Source organism: Varanus komodoensis, unplaced genomic scaffold (genome assembly GCF_004798865.1).
Source record: "Varanus komodoensis strain SLA01 unplaced genomic scaffold, ASM479886v1 scaffold3, whole genome shotgun sequence".
Classification (NCBI taxonomy): Eukaryota; Metazoa; Chordata; class Lepidosauria; order Squamata; family Varanidae; genus Varanus; species Varanus komodoensis.
Window position 1 is genome coordinate 35,904,954 of NW_025335761.1, and position 25,066 is coordinate 35,930,019.

The 25,066-nt window shown below is 40.2% G+C and overlaps 1 protein-coding gene across 3 annotated transcripts in view; it reads left to right on the forward strand.

Annotated features, from left to right (window-relative positions):
* The window catches only part of TTLL5 (tubulin tyrosine ligase like 5), a 155,250-nt gene that overhangs the window by 128,460 nt on the left and 1,724 nt on the right, over positions 1-25,066 (forward strand). For 2 of the 3 annotated variants that reach the window (XM_044436882.1, XM_044436881.1), the window contains exons 32-34: positions 303-523; positions 12,836-12,921; positions 13,626-13,751. In XM_044436882.1, the coding sequence (XP_044292817.1) occupies positions 303-523; positions 12,836-12,921; positions 13,626-13,750 (432 nt within the window). In that variant the 3' untranslated portion in view covers position 13,751. The remainder of the gene's footprint in view (positions 1-302; positions 524-12,835; positions 12,922-13,625; positions 13,752-25,066) is intronic. The other variant, XM_044436883.1, reaches the window with a different exon arrangement.

Genomic DNA, 25,066 nt, shown 5'->3' on the forward strand with positions numbered 1-25,066 from the left:
TTCCCACTGGGTGATAGAGCTGCTTGTCTGTATGCAATTAAGCAAGATGCAGAGGCACTGCTGAGCAAGAATCTTGTAAACATGCTGGGTATCCAAATTTTAGCGATGCAAGGAATATAAATGGATGCATTATTTTTTGGCATGGTTGTGAAATAAGAAGTGTGTAAAAATCATGGTGAATTTCAACAATAGAAAATATCTGATTGGATATCTAATTATATGGACTGTCCCAACTAGTTGCAGAACAACTGAATTAAGCCTATGTTTTTTGTTTTGCTTTATTTTGTTTTGTTTTTTTCCAGGCTCTGTTTGCTAACTTCCCAACATCCAGCATCAGCTCTATGGCCCTGTCATCTGGTTCCAGTGCCCGCAAAACATCAAGTACCATTTGCAGCAACCAGAAGGCACTTAGCCTGCACAAGGTGATGCCATCCCAGAGTGCATCTTCACACTTGGTTCCTAAGCCCCCAGCCAGCCACAAACAGTCAGTTATCAGGAAGGTAGCATCTCAGAGGATTTCCAAGTAAGTCTCTATTCCTCAAACAGAACTTGCTGTTGAATAATATTGGCAGAGAAACACAAGTATCAAACACCTGACTTGTTCTTGAGGAAATGGAGACATCCATGCTACACAGTGTGACTTTATTAAGAGAAATATAATGAGGTAAACTATTTGAACCAATCTAGATACATGAACAACCATACAGATTTAAAGCAAATGCCCACCCTGTTTATTTGGCCTGCATTACACATTGTTTTTTCTGCCAATGTTTCTTAAAATTGAATTTCTAGTATGTGTGTTTTGGACAAAGAAGATTCTGCATCATTTGAACATTATGACGTCCATGATTGAACTAATCCATCTCTGTGTTGGGGAAAAAAACATGATGCACCCTTTATATCAGACAAATTTGGGTGCACAGAGACATTAAAAAGCAAACTATAGCAACATATGTTTTATGAAAATGTATTATTACCTCCACATAAATGAGGTCTTATTTCCTGGAGCATAACACACATACTTGATAGCAGTTGCATCCTAAAAGAAAAGCATAGCTGCTTATGTTTTCAATGTGAGAACAATTTTCCCTGTTTTCCATCACAATATATTGATAATAATTTGTCATATTTCTGTTTTTATGGAAGTAATTAAGTTACAGTCTGACTTATCTTCCTTTGAACATTTGTTATTTTGTGGCTTTCTATCAATGCCTCCTCTTGCTTGTCTGTTTCCTAGACTAAACAGTCTCAAACTCCTCAGTCTCTACTCATGTGGAAGCCTCTCTAGGCTCCTCATAAATTGTTTCATCCATCTTTGGAGATGTTGAGTTGCATTATAAATCTTCATTGTTCTGCACCATTTTGGTCTTCCAAATTTGACTCTTCCCAGGTTTTTACTGCCTCTTTTTGTCTTTAAGATTAAGCATGTTTAGAGTAATTATTTCTGAAGCATTTCTTGGTGGTGTTGGGCAGCAACAGATTTGCATTTCATTGGCAAGTGAAGTGGGGGGTTCAATAGAGATTCACAGAAGTATTGAGAGGGCAGTGTTTGGCCCTGGTTTACCAAGAAAACCTACCAAACATTTACATGTACTAAGATTTTGGAGAGGAAAGAGAGAAAAAGTCAGAGGAATATTCATCACACTTGCTGCTGTTCCAAGTAGATCACCTACCAATGTCCTGTGACATTTTAAAATAATTTAAAAATGTGCCATTCATTTTGTTTCCCCTAATCTTTAGGCCTAGGTTGTCTGTAGGTCAGGTGAAATCCATGTCATTGCAGTAATGACCAGAGTATGAGGCATCAGTATGTACCATCATGTGATACAGGTTGTCTCATAGTCCTTATGCAATATAACCCTGTGCTACAAGTTCAGTGTTAAATATCAGGTCCATATGTTTGCACCAGTATGGCAGTTTTGTGGTTCCCAACATGTATTAAGGATGTTGCATAGGTAATTTGTTTACAATGCATCTGTAGGTGCTGCACCTCCACAGCGCATTTGGAACTTTTTCAGAGCTCAGGCCTATGGATGTTTGGTACAGCGGTACCTTGACTCACGAACTTAATCTGTTCCATGACTTTGGTTGTGACCCAAATTGGTCGTGCGCCAAATCAAATTTCCCCATAAAATTCAATGTACATAAGGTTAATCTGTTGAATTTTTTTTTTTTAAATCACAGGGAAGACGGGAACAATTGCAGGCGTGCTTGGGGGGTGGAGACAGGCATGAATGTGGGTGCACTCTGGGGGAGACAGGTGCAATTGTGGGTGTGCTTGGGGGGAGATGGGTGTGTAGAAGAAGGGAAGGGAAGGGAAGATGGGCCCAATCACCATCTTCACCTGATGCAGAGTTCGCAACCTAAGGAAATTTTGCAACCTGATTTGGTCGTGAAGTGAGGCTTTCGTGAGCCGAGGTACTACTGTATTAAGACATGCCTCCTGTAGCCAGGCATGTCTTCCCATTTCAAGCTTGTGTGTGTTTCTGCATGGCTTTTCTTCATGACAGGTTCCTATGATATAGTGACTGCTATAAATGTAGTAGATGCTGGGGAGAAGCTTCCAAACACCAGCAAGCATAACTATTGATTCTTCTAACAGAACAGTATGGTTTAAGGCTGAGAGTGCATTTATTGCCAAATATTCCTCAGTCCCTGTTTGCTAGTATATTGTGCCCTTGAACTGGGTCGCAGGACTGAAGCAGGGACATATCACTGTCCTTGAATTTCAGAATGTCTTCTTGGCTTTGTGAGATTTTCATTCTCTCATATCTGGAAAGATTGTCAAGATTGCTGTGGAGAATATTACCACACATAGGCGAGTATGGAGACTTGCTTTCTTTTGTATCTGGCCAACAGATTCTGAAATTGGTGATTATAAAGGATACTGTATTCGTGACAGGAGATGCCTTGAACAGAACCAGAAGTTCACCCTGTGAACAGTCACTGAAGGACAATTGTCCTTTATTTTCTGAATGTGTGGATCCTTACCACTAGACCTGTTTGCCATGACTCAGAATGTGAAATGCAAGCATTTCAGCAGGAGTATTGATCAAGACCTTTAATCTCTGGCAATTCTTTCCTGCTTTTGTGCATCTATAGCTTTTTTTACCTGCATTCCTCCTCACTACCAATTCCTGGGGTGTGCCATATGATTTTTCCTGTCAGGACAAACTATATGCTGATAGTTCCCTGTTGGCTTTGGCAGTTGTACACCATACTCCTTCACACTGCCAATAGGAAACCTTGCCTACAAGGATATGCTACAAGTCCAAGTGGAAGTGTTCTCAACCTATTGTAGATGTTAAGCACTGAATTCTGTCTCTGCTTTGGTATGTTATGTCCTTTAGTGTTTGTTATCTCTTCATGGAAGAAGGCAAATTGTTTGCCTGCAACTGAAGTTCTCTGGGGGGCCATCTGTGTAGTCCTAGAACCTCCCCCCCTCCCCCCGTAGGTCTCCTTTTCTTACTTTCTAGCCACTGTGGCAATCTTCCATGGACTGAGTGGGAAGGCAAGGGCTCCAGATCTTGGATGTATCCTTCTGATGAAAATCCATAGGTTTAAACTTCAGAAGGTTCAAGGCAATACTTTGTGTAGGTGAAGACCCCATTCTTCTTGATCTCTCTGTTAGCATACCCATATTGTAGACAAGAGAGCCAGTGTGGTATAGTGGTTAAAAGCACTGGACTGGGACTCGGGGTATCCTGGTTCTAGTTCTCGCTCAGGCTTGAATCCCAGTGGGTGACTGGGCCTGTCACTGCCTCTCAGCCTAACATACTGCACAGAGTTGTTGTGAGGACAGAATGGAAACGAGGAGGACCTTGCATTCTTTGCTAGAAGAAATAAGGCAAGATATAAATTTAATGTAATGATGGTGATGATGATGAGACGATGTCCTTACTAATGCTGAATCACCTTGATTAATTCACACAAGGTGTACTCCTATAGAGTTTAACGGTGACTAAGCAGCCTTGAAACAATGGGACTTACTTTCATGTGAATATATACATGATTGTACTGTCAATGTTTGCACTTGCAAAGGTTGTATAGCATCGCAGATTGGGATGAAATGTCATTGCTCTATATTTGGTGGTTCACTGATTCTTTAAGAACAGATTGGTGACCCCTTGTATTCTGTTATGCAAACTTGCCTTGATGCAAGTCTATTAATCAAGTATCATAAGATTCATCATCCCAAAACATTTTGCAGAAGAATTAAACTGTTAATTGAATTGTTTAGCCCAGTAAGTACAGATGGGAGTACCAGCCATAGTGGTCCTATGGTGATAATATTTGTGTCTGATTCTCCCTGTCCTGGGGGTACATGTTAGTTCAGGTGTCAAGCCTTTTCAGTGATTTCTTCTGCTGAGCAGCAGAAAGTGTATTTGAAGATGCCGGTGTACTGTAATCACATATTGGCAGGGAGAATGTTTATCCTTGTGAGATGGAATTGCAGCTCCTTGGGCAGACTTTACTTAACTGCGTTCTTGTGGTTTCTGCTCTGTGACAGGCAGGAGTGTGGGAAAACCGGAAAAAGCTCAGCATCAAAAATGCACAGAAGGGGGAAAAAAGCAAAAGAATCCTTCACAGTTCCAGAACATAGTCCAGTTATCGAAGGCTGCAAGGAGCCATTCCGGAAATACTTGCTTAGTTGCTGTTCAGACACTAGCACAAGACTCCAAATCTATTCTTGCCATTTGGGGGATTGTATACTAACTTTTGTCAATTTCATGGAAACAGGAACTCCCAATATATTCTAGAACAACCAGATTCACCAAATTCAAACCTCTCTCAGCAGTCTTTTGTCTTCTCTGCTGTCCAGTGTGTACTTCTCATAGAATCAAAGGAAGAACAGTCCACCACCACACACACTCCCTTGTGTATAAGTGACAACCATTTCTTAAGTTCTTCAAGCCCTTACTTTCTATTCTTCAATCATTTGCTACAGACCATTTGTTCTTCGTTGGCATTTCCAGCCTGCTTTAGAACTCCACTGCTACGATTTCCATCACATCTCATGAAAGAAAAAGCTAAATTGTATAAGATTGCACCCTAAAAATCTGTTCAAACTCAAGTTTGGTGAGCACAAGAGCACAAGAAATCCAGAACAGGCTGCCTAGATCATTTGTGGGATTTTGAAGGTTCTCAAGGATAGTTTGAGGCTAGTCTACATGACTTATTTGATCTGTTCATATATTGTTGATTTGTATTCTTGGGAGCAAATTGCACTGTCTTGAATCTTGTATTAGTAGTTCATAGAGCAATTCTATGCATTTTTAATCAGAAGAAAGTCCTGCTGTGTTCAGTGGGGCTTCCTCCCATGTATATATTCAAAGATCTTGAACATTTATTTTAGATTTTTGTTCATCTCAAAACTGTTTTCTTTTCTTCTGCCTTTTGCCATTTCACCATAGCTTAATTTATCCATCTCAACACATTTATTGAATCAATTTTTAAAGATTTCTGGATAGTTTTGCTTTGAGAAGGAATCTGTGAAGAAAACCTGGAATCAATGTAGCCTCTCTGAACTCTCGCATTGACTTGGTGCATACAGTATGACAACCCCCTATGAATGATCAGTAAAGGCAGGTTGTTATGCAGGCTGAGCATTTATTTTCATGAACAAGCCACCCTGAGAACTCATGGCTTGTTTTAAGGTTGTCAACAATGAAAGTGGTCATGCTATTCCTTCCACTGATACCAGAATGGCACTTTGGAAGGACTGTTGCTTATTCCCCAGCTTTTTATTATTTTTTAGTGCTCCAAAAATCCAAAATTGGAGTAGTGATTTTTTTTCATAGTGTCAGTCTTTCACAAAATCATATGTACACTTATTCTATATGAGAATTGACAGGACTGGCTGGAAATGAAATGGAGATGAAATGTGTATGGAAATTCACTTTCTGGGAAGTAAATGGAGGGGAAATAAGCCCACCTGCAGTAGCAGCTCCACTACTGTGAATGCACAAATTTTCCCTCCATTTACTTTCTGGCCATTAAACCTGTGTGTATTTCTGTGGCGGCTTTTACATCTGTCAAATAACCACAGCAGTAAGAGGCCTGGAAAAGAGCCATGGAAAGTAGGGGGACAAGTTAGTATCTCCCCTTTCAAGAATAGCTGCAGACTCAGAGAAGATTCGAAAAGGTGGCGGACAGCAATTGGTATCGGCTCAGAACTAAAACTGAGATGATTATATTGCAATGGGGGCAATAGTGTCCTCCACACAAACATTTTTGGGGCATTATCTTTTGTCACTGTTTTCCCCTTTACAAGTTGACCTTTGGTCCCTGGTAATTGTGTACAGATTAGCCTATATGCAGCTTTGCCTTGAAAATTTGCTGCTTCCTTTGATAACTGAAACAGACAAGGCAATTGACTGGGAAAACCTACACATATTGGAAAGCTGCGGCAGCACACTTGCAACAGATGGACATTAATGACAATGATGGTGATACCAATCCAGTTGCACAATTTTCAGGGAATGGGGAAAAAAAACTGAACTCCAGTTGCACTTTTCTGAGGCTCTGAGAAAAACCAGCACTGAGTGAAGAGAAGCAGTGGTCAGAATTGGAGCAGGGATGCAGGGAGACAAGACAGTTTCTTCCTCGAAGTACACCAAGGTATGCTTTGAAGCTGGCTGGAGTCATAGGCATATAAGAGTAATCCTGCTGTATTGGGCCAAAGATCCATTCAATCCAGAATCCTGTTTCTCACATTGGCCAGCAGGCAGCCAAGCTGTTGAACATGTAGACAGCCGTCCTCAAACTTTTCTAATTGGGGGCCAGTTGAAAAGCTGCGGTGACCATTGTGGGCCGGTGAGGTGGAGGTGCCGGTGAGATGCTGTCAGGCACGTGCAGCAGTGGCTCACTCGCTCGGAGATCTCCCAGCGAGTCCAAAGCCATCTCCAAGCGAGCAAGCCACCGCCCCCAGCCCCCGCTGCGAGGCAGTGGCAAGCACATGTGTGCAGGAGGCAGCAGGTGGCGGCTTGCTCGCTTGGAGACCATCTCCGAGTGAGCAAGCCACCGCCTCCCCGTCCGTGCAGCAAGCACACGTGCGGGCAGCGAACGGTGGTGCGGGCTGGCTGGATGGCCATGGCAGGCTGGATCCATCCTGTGGGCCATAGTTTGAGGACCCATGATGTAGACAGTGGTCCTTCACTGCAGATACTCCGCTCCCATAGCAGCTGGTAGTCAGTGAAATACTTTGTCTAAGCTTCAAAGTTGTTCCATTTAGCATTCACAGACTGTATGTTCTGATGATCTTTTCTCCATCAGTAGACTTTTCCTTTATGAAGTCCTGTAACCCTGCTTTAAAGACACTTAAGCTAGTGGCAATCACCACTTCCTGTAGTGGTGAGTTCTATTAACTATACATCAGAGATTGGGTCTGTTGTCTGAGCAGGAGGTGGTAGTATCCTCACTTTAGATTTTCCCTTCTGGGCATGTTTGAAAAGAAGGAATTTATGCTCAGGAAAAATCCTGTTCATACTCTTCTACTATAGCGGAGGAATATTTGTTTTACTTCTTCGATGTCTGTGTTGGTCGGGCTGTTTAACACTTAGACATTTTTGGCAGCAGAAACAACCAAGAGAAGCACCTTGATTTAACATCTTGCCATGCAATGGATTGCTAAATATAAAACTCTTAGCTCCTGGCTGGTAACTTGTCATGCAGGAACTAGAAAGAGAAGTGATCAGTAGCACTTGCTTTTCACGTCGAGTGCTGCTCGCCATTCAGACCTTAGCCCTTCTGTGAGGTGCACTTGCAAGTGTCTGCAGCTTTTCTTGCTCATTGACTCTGTGAATACCATTCCCAATATAACAAAGAAACTGAACACAGAACTGATTTTCAACAAAGAAACTGAAAATCTAACAAATTTATTTCCCAATTTTACTTGTTGTTCCCCATGTAGATGTAACTTGCCTGGGCACTAAACAAGGTATGTATAATGTGGTGAAGGCAACTGATAATATTTGAAGAACATTATTCACATGGGACCTAGCCATGAACATAAATTTAAGTAGATGAAAAAATCAGTGATGAATGCAAGGTGATAAAGAACAGTAAAAATAGCAAAAGACTAATTGTGTGAGGGAAGAGGAGAATTAAAGAGAGAGAAGACATCTGGAAATTAGGAAACATTCTGTTTTCAACAAACAAAGAATTAGACAGTGACCTGTGATCAAGTGAAAGGTCAGCAACTCCATTGGAAAGTATACATTTAGTTGCCAGCATGACTTCTAAAGAGTACTTGGAATTTGGGAATATTAAATTGGTCCAAGCTGAGAGGTCAGAAATAGAAGAATATATTGAAGTCATATGTGTAAAACTATAATTCTAAATATAGTGACATATTAGGCTGAAAAAGAGCTAGAGAACTATGCTGGAAGATATTAGTAGAGAGATGCAGTTTCGTTCATAATTTGGCAGCGTGCATGAATGTGATACTTTCTTGTTGTCAAAGTATCTCAGAACTATTTTAGATTTTAATTTTTTGAAGGAAAAAGAAAAACGGTCAACCTATGTCCAAGTTATGTCTGAAGAGTTGAACATGATTTGACCAACAGAATGTGTAAACATTCTGAGAGTTTAGTCTGTAACCTTTCTTAAATATATCTTAAATAATTTGCTTAAAATGGAAATTAATGAACTACTATATTATAATGAACTTCTCATTAAATCTGCAAAATTGCAAAGATAATGTTCCCATATCTAACAACATTAATCCTGTTATCATTAAAGTAATTTGACACATACATCCTTTTTCTATCCCCAATCTCTGTTATATATGTCAGATATTTCACTTGTCTGGCTTAAAATGTTACTTTTTTTTCTGGGCTGGAGTATTCCCAGTGTCTAGTGCAGGTGTAGGTAGTATGTCCCATGGGTACCCATATCCTTTTCTTGGTGTTACAAAGCTGCCCTACACATCCCACTTTATTTTGAAAAAGCATTGTCCTTTTCAGAACTGCAATTGTGTGCAGTTTGTGTTCATGCGGAAAACTATGGGTTCAAATGAATTGTTTAGTGTATTAGAACTCTAACCTGCTTCTTCTGCTTCATACTCAATTTTTAACAGTTATTTGTCCCTTGCTATCCCTCCCGTAAGTGGACTCCGGGGGATGGTGGAGGACAGGAAGGCCTGGAGGAATGTTGTCCATGGGGTCGCGATGGGTTGGACACGACTTCGCGACTAACAACAACAACAACATCCCTCCCATGGCATCTATTTTTATGGGTGGTGCCCAGAATAGTTTCCCAAATTGCCATATGTAGACACAGACCTAAAAAGCTTGTCTACACCAGTCTAATGCATGTATTTTTAAATTTGGTTTGCCACCTTTAACAAATTAATAAGGAAATTATATAGAGATTCATATACAATATTTACATATTACTCAGATTTATCAGGCTCACAACTGACCATTTTGATGTTGCAAGAGTACCTGAGCTGACCTCTGTTCTCCTTCTATGTTCACATACTTAATGCATTTGGAGAAGTCACAGCTTTCACACCTCCAGATTTTTCCGACACCACTAGCCCTATCTAGGTATTAAGCCTATTCACATTCATAGAGAGTGAGTGTGAGAATGCACCCACATGAGCACATGCCACTGTCCCAGCCCCAGCCTCTGCCCCTGAGCTCAGCATCATTACCACTTAGGCCCCTGACCTTCCTGTGCTGAAGGAGGCTCCCAGGGGCCCAAATCACACATATTTCCTTTCTAAGTTCTGTAACACTACGGGGAAGAACAGCTCCAAGCCATGTAGCTGCTTGGATCACCTTGGTACAAGCATGGAGAGGTTGACAGAAAGCTATGCAGTGTGTCTTATAAGCAACAATATCCCTGATGCGTCCAACGGGATGGTCAGGCACATTGGGGGTAGGGTGCCCCTCCTCCCCACCCCTCTCACAGGTATAGCAGTGTGCAAGCACTGAGGTTCCCCTCCCCTCAGCTTGACAGTGGCACTAGGAAGCAGAGGAATGGGGGACCACCTGTTGCTTCAGTAGACTCTATTCACAAGCAGGCTGATGGGCGGCAGCAGGGGCCTCCTCTTTGCTGCCACAAGCAGCTGCCTAATGGGCGCAATCACAGCGGAGAGGGTTTGCTTGTTAGGACACTGGTGACAGTCACCTCCAAGTCAATCCTGGGAATGTTGCAGGCAGCTGTCGCTGGCACTTGCTGGGAGGTGCTTCATCAGAGCAGCAAATATTTTGCCGCTCTTGTCAATTTCAAGGAAGAATCATATATGTTGCCTTGGTCGCATTAGTGAAAAGGCAAAAGATTAAATGTAATAAGTTGTGAATAACCAGCTAATATTCTCCAAAAAATCCCCTAGGTGAGCTATTTGCAGCAATGCAAGCTTATCCACCAGTTTTAACTTTAGGAATCACTGCAGACAGAATTGGCTTGAACCATCAATGGAAGCCAGTATGCCATTTTAACAACACAATTTTGTCTTTACTGAGAAGTAACTATAATGAACTTCATCAGAGAACAAATCAAGAATTCCACATTGAGTATACTGCATTTGAGAACACTTAGATTATTGGCAGTTTTGCTGACTTAAGAAAATGAAAAGACTTTTGTTAATCTATTGAGAAAGGACACACTTGCATGAGTTGCTTATTAAGGTATAACATGGAGGCCATCACAGGAAATTTTAAAAAATAGTCCAGAAATGCAGTCATCTAAAGGAGTAGTCATAACACCATGGTTGACTCATGATTTATTTTATAATATTTGCCATTGATAGAGGTATACTTCAGGAATTAGTCTGTTAGCCCTGATAGTGAAAAATCAGAGAGCCCTTGTCTTCGTGTCCTATTTGTAACCTTCTCTGAGGCATCTGGTGGCCCACCGTTTTAAGCCAGATGCTCAATTAGATATTGCACTGATCGGGCAGAACTCAGTTCATCTTTTTATGACCCTGGGTATTGACCCTTTCCCCTGCAAAACACAGCTTGGTTTACTTGTTTGTGTTGTCTGTTACACTGTTTTCCATGGGAACCATCCTACAAGAAATTTGCAGTTGGTGGGTAGGTTAATTTGTACCTTGCAGTGAATGGTTGGGCCAGATAGCCTTGTGGCCAGTTTTAACTGGCAGAATAGTGGTAATTTAACAGAGGATTTTAATTATGGAAGGACAGCTTTGGTATTCTATATGTGGTCTCCTGTTCAATGTGATTGAAGATTAAATGAAAGGACAGCATTGATATATTGTAACTGATGCAGGTATAAGAGACTGGAAACTCTGGCATATTGGATAAAAGAAAATTAGAGAGAATATGTGCTAGACAGTTGAGGAAAGTGAAACAAAGATGGAATAAAGTCTGTTACTTCATGGTTATTTATGAAGAGGTGCTGATTTCATTGTTGAAGTGTGTATTTCCTAGGAAGAAAAAAAACTGGCAGCATTTACTCCCTGTGTACTTCTAATCCCATTGTGGTTTTGAGAACTCTTAGCAGCCTACTTGGGTGCAGTTTGAGTAGGGTTGTTGTTTATTTTCCTTGTAGCTGAACTCAGCTTCTCAGTAAGACAAACATTTCCAGCATATAACCAGGTAAGCTCCGTGATTGCTGTCAGTCCTTAATGCATAGTCTTCCAAAGATTATAATCATTTTCTCTTTCTGATTGACAAGAACTGAATTGATGCATCTAGCATTCTTTTCAATATGTATAAGTATAGTGTTGCCCCTCCCCCTTACTCTGCAGGATGTCTTTGATTAGTCACTGAACAGAGTCCTGGTAAAATGAGCCATCCCTGCAACAGGAGCTCTTCTTTGAGGAAGAACATCTGGATTGCTTACAACACAGAAGTATTCTCTCATGTGTGAAATAATGAAAAGATTTTGGAAATTGATACATGCAGAAATACAAGAAAGTTAAAACTAAGTTTCCTATGAGTCCTAAGAATATACTTTTGAATATAATGCCAGATACTTTTTCAAAGAATATGTAAGAGTTATTTAAATATATGACAACTGCAGCAAGAATTACAATTGCTTCTAAATGGAAATCACCAGAACCCTCAACAATTGAAGAATGGAAAAATAAGTTGGCAGAATACACAATGATGACAAGATTAACTAATTATGTAAACAGAAGACCAGTTGAAGACTTTAATGACAAATGGAAATTCTGTTATAACCAGTACAATTAATAGCTTGTAAAATGGATTTCTTTAAAAAGTAGTTGAAGATCTATAACTGAGTTAAAGTAATTGCAAAATTTGCTGGTGTACAGAATAATAACTTTTCCAAACACCCATAGAGTGCTGAATAATGGAAAGATAGATAAATTTGTGGGTTTGAATGTATTGGTTGTACTTCTTTAAAATCCCTTGGCAACCCTATGCTATCTTACTTTATTTTACATATACCTTTCCTCTTTTTGTACTCTGTTTATGTTAAGAAAATAATAAAAAACAAAAAAGTATTCTGTCATGAATATGTGAAAGGTCTTTGCCTAACAATAGTAGATAAAGAGGCACTGCATCAGCGTTTCTCAACCTGTCCCCTTCAAGGAGTGCTGGACTACAACTTACATCACCCCTGGTCCATTGGAGATTATGGGAGTTGTAGTCCTACATGTTTGAAGAGCATTTGCTTGGGGAAGGTAGACTGGATGGATGAAATAGTCTTATCTGATATGAGGCAGCTTTGTAAGTTCCTAATGGTGGCACATTAGGAAAATAAATTGTCTGGAAAGAACTTTAATGCTTCTGTTTCTGCATACTAGAATGGTTTTACATGCTAGAACTGTGTTTCTTCTCAAACATAAATTCTCCATGTTTGGTGCTCTCTTCTGATTCACTGTTTTGTCTGGCAGAGCAATCTCCACAGAAAGGCACCTGAATGGATTCCAGAAGAGCCTTAATGGTGCTGCGTCCTGTGAGCCACTCACCAACTCTGCAGGTGAGCAAACTGGAGCTCTGCAGTCAAGATCTGCGAGAACAAAACACTTTTTTTGTTTCACATATTCCTTATACCCCTATCTGTCCTTGAATAGGTCACTTTGCATCCATAGCCTTATTGCATATGATATGACATGGAAAACACAAGGAAAATAAGTATTCATTGCTTCCCAACATACAGGTAGAACAGCAAATACAAGAAAATTTAGAAGCTGTATTTGTTGATATACAACAGATTTTAGAAGTTGTGCAGAAGAAATCCATTAAGGAAAGAAGGCCTATCTACTCCATGCTTTGGAAAAGGGATAGTCCTTGCTTACATTCTTAGGAAAGAGCTCTGGGATTTGTACCAGACATCTGTTTGACCAAGGAGCAATAAAAATAGACATTACCATTTCCACCTCCACCCCCCAAAAAAGAGAAAATTGTTTTCACTTCCACATTTGCTTGTGCTGAATCCACACTTGTGCTGGAGCTGCATTTCTCAGCCTTGAGAGCTTAAACACTAGTGTAGAGCATCTTCAGGCCAAATTGCACTTTTCTGTCATGTTGTTAAGTATATTGAAGCCCTGTTTGGAAATGCACTATGCATTGGAGTTGGTTTTTGGTTGCTTGAGGCATTCTTGTTGCCCTTCCGGAATGGGTGGATGGCAAAAAAGTAGAGGGAGCTGCCTCAGGCTAAGCCTTTTTTTTTCCATTTTCCAGGTCTTTTGGAAACTGGCTCCCAGGTTATATTTGCCAGAACTAGACCTTTGTCCAGCCGAAGCAAAGTGATTGAAACAATTGTAGGGCAAAGAAAGAAAAAGCCAGTGGAGGGAGGGCCAGCTTAAGGTAACAGCAACCTAACAGCTCTTGCTGTCCAACTATTTTCCTTCTGTAACTCTAATTCTATCAGCTCTGCAAAATATAAACTGAGGCAAGGAAAAAATGCAGATTCCTAAAAATCTCATGAGGGCTGGAGCGTCTTGTGAAAGGGAGAAGATGAGGTATACTGGAAGTCTTCAAGTCTGTTCTTACCTTTGTAGTAATGTGCCACTTGTCAGTGTGTTCTAAGGAAAAGCAAGGACCCCAAAGAGCAGGAGTGCTCTCATTATGATATTTAGCAAGCTCCATGTATCTACTGATGGAAGAAACATAGTAAGTTTATGTAACTTGCTAAAACTATAAAAATGAACTAGAGTAGAGGGATCTAAATATGAATCTCTTATAAAATAGAGATGCTTTTTGGCACCAAGTCAAGACCTTTTTATTCACCCAATATTTTAATGTTTAATATTTATTTCTTTATTTAGAGTATTTGTATGCCATCCCATTGCGTAGCCTCGGGACGGCTTACATAAAACAAAACAAAACATAATACATATAAAATCCAGATCCACCCTGTTTGCAGATTAAAACCTATGAGCTGATATTAAAAATTGTTAAAATATTGTTGAAATAAAAAGGTCTTAGTCTGGCGCCGAAAAACAAATAATGACGGCACCAGGCGGACCTCTCTGGGGAGCGCATTCCATAGGCAGGGTGCCACCGCAGAGAAGGCCCTCCTCCAGGTACTTTGCCTCCTAATGTCTTTCACGGAGGGTTCCCGGAGGAGTGCCTCTACTGCCGATCTCAAGGGATGGGAGGGCAAATACAGAAGAAGACATTCCTTTAGGTATCCAGGTCCCAAGCCGTTAAGGGCTTTATAGGTAATAACCAGCACCTTGAATTGAGCCCGGACTTGGATGGGAAGCCAGTGAGTTGAGTTGAGTTGTTTATTATTGTTTGGGGTATTTATGATATTTATATTTATATTGTTGTATTTATTGATCTTGTTGTGATCCGTCCAGAGACGCAGAGTGATTGAATGGCCTAGAAATATCCCAAATAAATAAATAATCTATGTTGGTTAAGTATAAGCATTCAAAAAGCTTATACTGTAGCTTATATAAAAGCTACAGTAGGCAAGTATATACTCTTGCTATGTTAACAGTTTTCTGTTGCTTTCACTGGTATGACGTTAGCAAATCCTCTATTTAATCTGATCTCAAATCGATTTTCTGAACACTACAGGGTGATCTAAAACTAAGCTTAAAGGTTAATCTTAATATCTCAACTAAATTTATATGGCATTCTTAGTGTCCTTGTATACTGAGTATATTTATATTTCAGGATAAATGCAAGACCTTTTATAATTTATAATTGTCATAGTGTTTTACTACTCACTTTGTGGTAGGAAGATATACCCTTACTATTTTCTTTTCTGTGAAAAGAAAATTTCTTCTCTGTGTGGTACTTCCTGTTGTTGATGATGATGATGTTGTTTTCACTTCTGTACTCTTCGATAGCTGATGCTCTCTGAGCAGCATATAATAGAATACAGTAAGCATATATATTAAATAAAGTCATCTTGTAAAGTTCCTGCAAAGCTTCATATGATGACTTTATTTAAAGGCATCATTTTATACTGCAAAACAACTAAAACAAGTTAACTAGACTTGTTAAAAACAGCTGATACAACACCACCGCTGCTGTCACCATGCCATTGAGAGGCATTAAAAGCTTTGGCAGAAAGGGCAGTCTTGACCTGGTGCGGAAAGGATAACAGACTTGCCGTCAGGCAGGCCCCATCGTGGAAGAGCTGGCATTCAGAATTCCCCTTTCTTGTTGCAGTCATCTGAGCCTCCCTCAGGTTTTTCTTAACAGTAACAACCTGATATATTTTATTAGAGATCCACTGAGCTGCCTTTAAAGATAAAATCTGAAGAACATGCCTTTTAAAAGGGGGACATTTAAGCAAAGGAATATCCAGGTTTCCATCTGTAATTATCACTCAAAGAATTTCTGTTAGTCTATCCTATGAATTAGAATCCTACTAACGAAAAGGCAGTATAATAGGTACATTGTGCTTTGACTTATTACAAACTAGGTTCAACAATATTAGATTTTCTGATCATGTAGAAGATACATTTGAATAAATATTCTAAGAAATGTTTCTTCATCACTATAATGAAAACATTAGTATAAACAGTATGTCATGGTATGTTGAGGGAAACTTTAAATGGCTTGACCATTTAAAAATCAGGTAGCTGTACTCCTGTATCTAAGTAAATGGAACAAGCAAAATTAAATAATTGGAGCTTGAGCCAGGGAGTAAAAGGACCATCCCAAAATGTTGTTGCTGTGCACTGAAGATTGCTTGCCTGCGCAACAGTAATCCCATTAATTTTGTTCTTATGCTCATCCTTCTGCCTGTTACTGGCTTGTCATTGCCTTGACTCTGAAGCATCACTTCTAATGACACCTCAAGTGACCTCAGATTTAGGTTTGGATTGGCTTAATGGGTGTGAAATACCTCATTTCACAAGGAGGCTATTGGATGTGAACATACCCCAATAGCCCCAGTGTAGAAATAAAGCCATAAATGTAACAACTGGTTTGCAAGGATTCTTGCAGGCACCTCAAAAATTTTCAAGGCTGTTTGAAACATCAGCCCAGTCTCCCTTTATCTTATTTATAAATGACAGGTTCCACCTGTAGGGCCCACATGCCTGCCAGTTGTTGCAGTTGATATTCTGTTAGCCCTTTAGTTGTGAAGAAGAGATTAGCAGGAAATGTGATCTGTCAGTATCACAAGAATATGGAGTGAAACATGACAATCTCTGGAGAGTCAACACCTGCTCTTTTATTTTCCTTTGAAAATTTAGGCATCTGATTGGGATGGAGTATTTGCTTTCTCAGAACTGTCTTTCTAAACCTATTATTCAAGGCCTTCTCCACAGGCTTCCCTTCTCCTCCAGCCAGCTTCCTATGAATTAGGCCATTTTGCAGTGGTAGCTGGAGGATATATGCAATTCCAGTTCATTTCTGGCAAAACCTTTAGTTTAATAGTGAATGGTCATGGATAGCCATTTAACTCCAGTCACCACAATATCCATGCAGCCCTAAGGAAAACTAGTCATCTACAGTGAGGGTAACAGCAAGTCTTTCTCCAAATTCTTGGAGCATCAATTCCTAGAAATTCCACCAGCAGAGTCAGTCATCAGGAATGCTGGGACTACCTTTTCCCCACTCCAGAAAGAGAGTCTGTGATGGCCATATGCCAAGAATAAATTTTACTTTGCTCATGCTTCCTTGGTTTTCTGAATGGGTGCAACAGATGTTGGTTTTTAAAAATCTTTCTCCTGTATCTTCAAGAGGGCATTCTGCACTGTGGGTTAACCCCTCCTCCTCACTGCAGAAGGGGTCCAATGGCATTAATTCTTTCAAGGGCAGGGGCAGAAAGATGTCGGCCTTCAGCCATCTGGTGTTAGTGCAACAGGATTTTATTGAAGTTCTGTAAATGCTGATGTGCTGCTTGTTCCAAGTTCACAGGCTATAGTCCTATACGCAGAATTCTGCCTATAAAAACAACAGTCTTTTGCCACTTTGTAGATGAACAGATTTGTTGTAGCATAAGCAGCATTCGTAGACTAGAGCCTGTTCAGCTGAGAGAAGGCACCAAAATGGAAGCATGCCCACAAAGTGGGGCTGCGTGTGGAAAATGGCAGGGAGGGAGCTTTTTACTGACACTACAGTGCAGAGGGAGAGTATTAAAGCTTCCTTCCCATAGTTTGTGCCTGATTTTTATCACTGTCCTCACCCTCAGCACACACAAAGTTGCTATGTAACTTTTTAGAAATCTGAAATGTTAGATGCATAAATAATCAGGCCGTTAGCCCTAACCTGGCGCCTTCCAGATGTGATGGACTGCAACTCCCATAATTTCCAGGCAGCATGGTCACTGGACGTGAAGGTCTGGGAGCGTCAGACTAAGACATTGGGAAGATACCAAGTAGAGGAAGGCTGGGTTAAAGTACAGCGTTGCTTCGTACTTCGAACAACCCTAAGTTTGAACATTCCAGAGTTCAAATGCTAAAATTGAGATAAAATCATTCTGAAGTTTGAATGATGCTTCTGTGTTCAGACAGCATGCACAGTGAAAAAATGTGATCACTGCAGAAATGTCATTTGTGCTGCACCCACATTTTCAGTGCCTTTTCAGTGCATGCCTTTTCGAGCATTTTTAGTGGCTTTTCTCACTTTAGTTTTTGGTTATATATATAACCCCTACATATTTGTATTTGCTGTTTAAGTTTGTTGAGCTAGGTATTGTTCAGGATCTGGGAATGGATTAATTCACTTTCCAGTATTTCTAATGGGGAACATTGTTTTGGACTTCAAATGATTCAGAGTTTGAAACACCTCCTGAAACGAATTAAGTTCAAAGCACAAGACACCACTGCATAATCTAATTTGGTCCTAAACTTTATTGGTATGTTTGCTCTCGGCTCTAGTCTTTAATGTGGGTGTGGGAATCTTTCTGAGCCTGAGGGCTAGGTTTACTTGTAGGGAGGCTTATGGGAGGCACCTTCCTGCAACCTACCTTCTTGCCTCCAGTAAATAGAGACAAAGGCAACAGTGGGTTCAGGGACATGCACACACATATACTTACATGCGTGTAGACGCATGCAGTAAATCACTCCTCTTTCTCTGTCCCCCCCTTCCCCATTTCTTTTCTGTGCACAAAGAAAGAGTTATAGACAATATTCCTTCAGGACCTGCTGAAGAAGCTTGCTATTTGCCACTGCTCAGCTGCTTCCTGAGCAGCTAAGTGCAGGAATTGCACAGCGGGTTTTAAATCTCCCTTAAGTCTTTCCTGTTCCCCACTCCTCCTCAGCTGATTAGAAAACAGCTGAGTGGTAGCAAAGAGCAAGTTGCTTTGATGGGAATTAGGTGCCCTTCCTGTGCACCTTACCTTTCCCAAGGTGTGTGGGTTTGGTAGACTGCAGAGGTCACCTAGCAGTCCAGAGGCTCCCTACCACAGCTTTAATGTTTTTATCTTTAACCAAGCTGTATGGCTTGTCATTTTGTACATCATCATCTTATAGTACATAATTATAGTTCCTTAGTTATATAGTTCCTTCTCACATGATTACTGGCCTCTGCTTTGGTATTTGGAGCAAGTTCCATGAAAAACAAATGTAATCAAGCAGAGCTAGCTCATTAATATGAATATGTATTAATATGTTGTATTGATAGCCCATCTTTTTTCCTCTTGAACATTGTTTAATTTGATAGCTTTTATCAGATAGAAAAGCAATATTTCTGAGATTCCAAAATAGTGCCAGAAATGTACAGTGAGAGAGAGAAAGCAAAAACGAATGTGTGTATACTGGTGAGAACTGATAAATATGTAGACTTGTACACAGGTGAATGAATAAGAACTGATAAAGCTGATGAGTTGGGTACAGCTGGTTAGCCAGGATGAAATCACTTTGTTTAGCTGAGAATCATTTTTCAGATGTTAACTTGTAGTGGTGGAAGTGAGCTTTGGATGAAAACCAGGAGAGAATACACATTAAATGCAGACTGTGCAAGATATTATCAGTCATAAAATCGCATAAAAATCTAACACTGTAGAATAATCTTAACTGTGGTCTGTGTTGCAGGGGCTTGCAGAACTGTATCTTAACACATTTTAGGTCATCCATGATTGTTCCTCAGTGAGAGTGAAAACAACATGAGTGGTGGTGATTTTCTTTAGGGACAAGAGTTAAAAAGTTTCTCTGCTTTATGTCAGTCTTACACTTCACATTTCACTCTCAGCAGTTGCGTTTTAAAAGAGAAAATAAAATATCTGAAAAAAGAACCATGGAACAGCACATAAGATGGAATTGCATACTTAGATTTCTCCAATAAGCAGACTTGCTATAGCCTGTTCTGTTCTATAATCAGCAGCTCTTTGTAATTGCAGCTGTTAATTCAATTATGAATGGAAACTGATATAATCCAGCAAAGTGCAGGGCTGTTTGCTGAAAGCAGCATTTCTTCAAACCCCTTCTTGGAGGATATTGACTGCATAATGTCAACCTGTTACAGCCACCTCTTCTCTAAATTTGAGTGGTGCTCAGTTCAAAAGAGTAGCATATAGAAAAGGAGCTTAGTGATCCCCATAGTAAGCTGTGAGAATGGTCTGTCCATAGTACCTTGGGTCAGCCACTAGGTTTTACAAGCGGAAGATGTTTCCTGTTATCTGTTGGTTGCCTGCTACAGCTGAAGCCTGCAGAGCAATGTCTCTTGTGCCCTAAATTGAGAGCAAATTTGAACTGGTAGAATTCTACCATTTTGTGCTGCAGATTAAGTTTTAAAACCAACAACAACATACAGTCAGCTAGCACATTGGATCCATCCATCTTCTCATGGTTAACAATATTTCATCCAAATCAGACAGTTTGGTGCTTTAATCATCTCGGGTAATAGATGGTATAGAAATCAAATAAATAAGTGTGCCGGGCTGCTTTGAATGGGTGAGTATTCCGAATCTGAATTGTCATAGTATAGAATCCTACCATCCCTTTAAATGTGTGTAAATCAGCACATGGAATTTGTATCTTGATACGCTTTGCACTTATCACTTCAAAAGTACCCATATGTTATGCCTGGCTGTCACTATTTAAAATTCTGCAGGCTCTCTGAAAGATAATAGAGAAAGTTGTCTCCTTGTCTGTCTGTCTAAACTGGCTCTCTCTTGGACACAGGGTCAAAAGGCATTGTTGGGAGAACTGATATTGAAAATCTGGGTTTAGGAAATATGGGAATAGAGTTTGTGTGAGGAACTCATCCTCACACAGTTAAAGTTGATTCAAACTTTAGTAAAAGGATGGAACTTTTCCCTAGGTAGATACAGTACAGAGGCATAGAAGGAATAGACAGATAACAAAATGTTTTACCCAATGATAAGAAAATATGCTTTTACCTCTATTATGAATATTTTCAAGGAGTTTATTCTCCCAACTTGATTGATAAATTTAAACTGTTTTGGATCCTTAGTCCGCTTTGGAAAAAATATTTTATATAGACCACGCCAATCCTTATCAGAAATCTGCCAGATTCCTTTACACTGAAGGATCCAGGTCGAGCTGACTTGCATACATAACTGGGGAAAAGGGCACAATATTACTATTATAGTTCTGGCATATGTATGGAACAATGTGAATAGATTTAGTTTCATCAAATTCAAGAGATTATTATTTAGTAATTGTCCAATAGCATTTAAGAGCTTGTAGGTTATCCAGATATCTCAGAGTTGTGGTGAGCTTTGTTGGAAATGTAGTACTGAAATGTTGACCTTTTTTACTGTTGTTGGTCTTAATCATTAAACCTTAAAATGTTTCTTGTAGCTTGCAAGAAAGAAAAGACATACAGACAGACCTTTCACTAAAGGCAGGAAATCTCTCAGTTAATGATGAGTGCAATAAGGTTTTTGAAATTCAGAATTTCCTGTATTATGGAAGAGCAAGTTAATTTGGGATAGTTATGAACAAAGTTACTTGGTATATTCATGCTAAATATAGCAAACCCACATTACAGAGACTTGGGAAGGAATGGGAATATTTTAGACATTCTTTGAATACAAAGCAATGGAATTATAAGCAATCCATCATTCTCTCTAATCACTGATTGCTTTGGAACCAGAATGGAGCTGCCCACAAACAAATCAGAGGTTACAGCAGTACAGTTTTTCCAACATTGACCCTTCCAAAAAAACAGGACAAAGGAGACTGTGTATATATACTGTCCTCATAATGCAGCGGAGCTACACAAAGGCTGTGTGAGTGCAGAGCAGAGCTGAAAACCCCCACCCAGTTAACATGGACACAGTTAACAGATCTTCACAGTTGTTGCTATCAGTTCCACCACCTCATAGTCCTAGACAGTATTGAGAAGAAGAGGAAGAGAGGAGGTAGAGCACTATGTGCCCTGGCAGTGAGCCAGGAGGGGATCAGCTAGAAAAGCATTGGGTGGAGAGAGATGGATGCAAGCAGGCTGGCAGTCCAGGAACAATTGTATGAATAACATGCTATTCTCCATTTCTCCTAAGTGCTTAGGATCAACAAAGACCTTTTTAATATTCTGCATTCTGTCTGCTGCGAGTAAAATTCATCCTCAGATTAATCATTAAGGATTCTAGCAGCTTGATTTAAAAAGTGGGAAAACTGCTTTGTTATTGCCAAGAAACTCTTGCTGATCTACCGCAAATCATTCCGACATCTACTAATAGTTCTCAGTCTACTAGAATTGGATACAAACTACTGATATTTATGTTTAATACATTGTTAAAAATAGACCCTCTCATCTCCATTCATGCTTTATATATAATAAGACAACCAAGAATAAATACACATAACTCTCCTGTCTTGTCTAATTTGGTTTTCAGACCCTGAATTATAAATGGTTAGTTTTCACATGATTGGACAAAAATCGTTATGTGCCAGTACTAAAGTGCTGCAGGGACATTTGGGATACAGGGTGGGAGTGGGAAAAAGAGGAGAGAAACAAGCCATGGTCTGATCAATTGCCTGCCAGACAAACCCTGAGTAGGGCAACAAACCATGGATTGGTGTAACATACAAATTAGACCTATGACTCTGGAGATTTGGCTAATTCTCTAGTGATTTCATTTCTCTCAATGGTTTTATTTTTTATTTATAAAGTGTGAATAATATATCCTAGGGGGAACATGAGATGGTCCTTGTAAATGACTCTTTCTTACCTGCCTTTATATGCAAAACTGAAGCTAGCTAATACAATTGAAAAGGCAACATAAAATGTTTTTAATGCTGGCTTGTTTTTATTACTTCTGCAGCTATCTAGTACATGTGCCAATGCACTCTAGGCTGTTTTATGCTAAAATAAGTAAAGGCAAAGAAACAAATACCCCCAGAAAAAGTAGAATTCAAAGGCTTGGATCCCACGAGGAAACACTGGTAGAACTGGTCGATTTCCACTTTCCCACTGTAGGCCCCTGCCACATCTGCTCCAGAGGGCTGTGGAAGTCTCCAGAGCACATCTGGGGAGCACATAGGAGGCTATAGAGGGGGAAAGAGAGCAGGGTAGTTCTGTTGCACAAGTTGATGTCTACTCACATGACATTGGATTTCAGCTGTAGACTGAAAACACAAAGAACTAAGAACATAAAGCCAATTATAATAACTGAAAATATAGTTAATGTATGGTGCAGAGACACCTAAAATATGCACTTAATCAATTCATGATAAATGGAAAGGTATTACATCTTTTTCTTGAACAGGTGAACAGGTGGGGTAGATGTTTCCAGGCAATGAATTTGGGTCACTGAAAACACAAACAGGAGTGTGCCCTTGTCTTGGTCCCTGCCAGTAAAGGGACCAGAGAAGACCCTTGTTTTCCCCACTACAGGACACAGTGGAGATGAACTCATGCCTAGATACAAGCTCCTGCCCAGGCACTAGTGAGCTTCTGCAGAGTAAATGAAACAACTTGCATTGAACTTGGGAAGTGTGTGGAAACAAGTACAGCATTAGAGAAAAGGATATCAAGATGAGAGAGTGATTTGATCACCTACAGCAGGGGTCCTGAAACCACACTGTCCCTCAGATTGTTGGGGGGCTGGACTATAGTTTGAAAAAAAAGCAGCAATTCCTATGCACACTGCACATTAAAATTAACTATAATTTAAAAAATAATTAAAATTAAAAAATGTTTGCTCCACTCGCTTGGGCTGCAGCAGAAGCCCAAGATGAGGTGGGGAAGAGCATGTCCATATTCAAGGGACATAGCTACAATGTCCATGAATGTGCTGCTGGGGCGCGAGAGAGGTGTGATCGTGCTCGTGCAGGGAAGACAGGTGCAATCGTGGCCATACCCCCCCCCCCCCCAACCGTGGCCCCCCCCCCCCCCCCCGAGCATGATCGTGCAGGGAAGGCAGGTGCGATCGCGGCCATCCCCCACCATCTCCCCCCCTCCCCACAGCATGACCGCAATCACGCCCGTCTTTCCTGCGCGACTGCAATTGCGACCATCTCCCACTGAGTAAGCCTGTGCTGGCTCAGAGCTTTTGGACTCGCTTGGAGATCATTTTCTCTGAGCGACTCCAAAAGCTCTGAAGCGGGCTGGATAAATGAGCATGGTGGGCCGTAGTTTGAGGACCCATGACCTACAGGATATTTTTTTCATTCATGATAATATTCTTATTAATATGGAACACAAAGTGACTTAAGTGTAGTGATCTGAACATTTGAAACGGAGTCATCATACATATATTTGACCTGTAGGTAGATATGTGATATATTTTACTTGAATGTGAATGAGTGTGTGTGGGAGAGCATGCAACTGCCTTTTCAAGGTAGGTAAACAAAGCTTACAATGTCTGAAGTGGTGCTGGGATGGGTGTGTGGGTGTCCATCATCCTCAAAGCCTATAAACTAAGCAAAGGTACAAAGTCTCATTCATTAGCTCAAATGAACAATTAGTGTCATATAGCAGGACTTGACCCCTCTGCAACAAAGACAGCAGAGATATGGGGTCCCAATAGAGGAAGTCATTCTATGGCAATCTTTACCATATTCAATTCTAATTTTATGTATTAATATTACCCTAATGTAAGACTGGAATACAAATATGTATTTTGACCCCAACACTTAACTTTAGGAAGCCAATACTTCCTTTGGATCAGCAGAGTGTGCGTTGAGACTAAAGTGTACATTTATGTAGACATTTTTATACTACAGTACAGATGCTTTTTTGAACACAAAGGTGGAGTGAATAACTTGCAAATTTGCCCTTATAAGCATAGCATTTGGCACTAAGTACATTTACCATGTTTTCAGTTCAATGATCAAGCTTTTCTTTGAAAAATAATTACTTATGCGTTTGTTCCGTCAAGTTCTAGTGGTCTTGCTCATAAATAAATGGTTTTATAGTTGCAGCTTAGACATAATTCCAAATTTAATGTGCTTGTGTGATGCTTGGCTCTTGAGGAACGCAGACAAAAGCCAGTGTGGTGTAGTGGATAGAGCACTGGCCTAGGACTCAGAAAATCCAGATTTAGTTCCCACTTAGCCATGAAGCTCACTGGGTGACTTTAGACCACTCACAACCCAGTCTAATGTACCTCACAGGTTTGTTGTGTGGATAAAATGGAGAGAAGGCTCATGTAAGCCACCTTGAGCTCCTTGCAAGAGGAAAATATATAAATGTTTGTGATATAAAGGTAATAAATATAACTAACTAAATAAGTCATTTGTTAATTGCTCTAATATTGTTGCCTCTCAACAAACATCAGAAACAAAAAAACTGATAGAAGC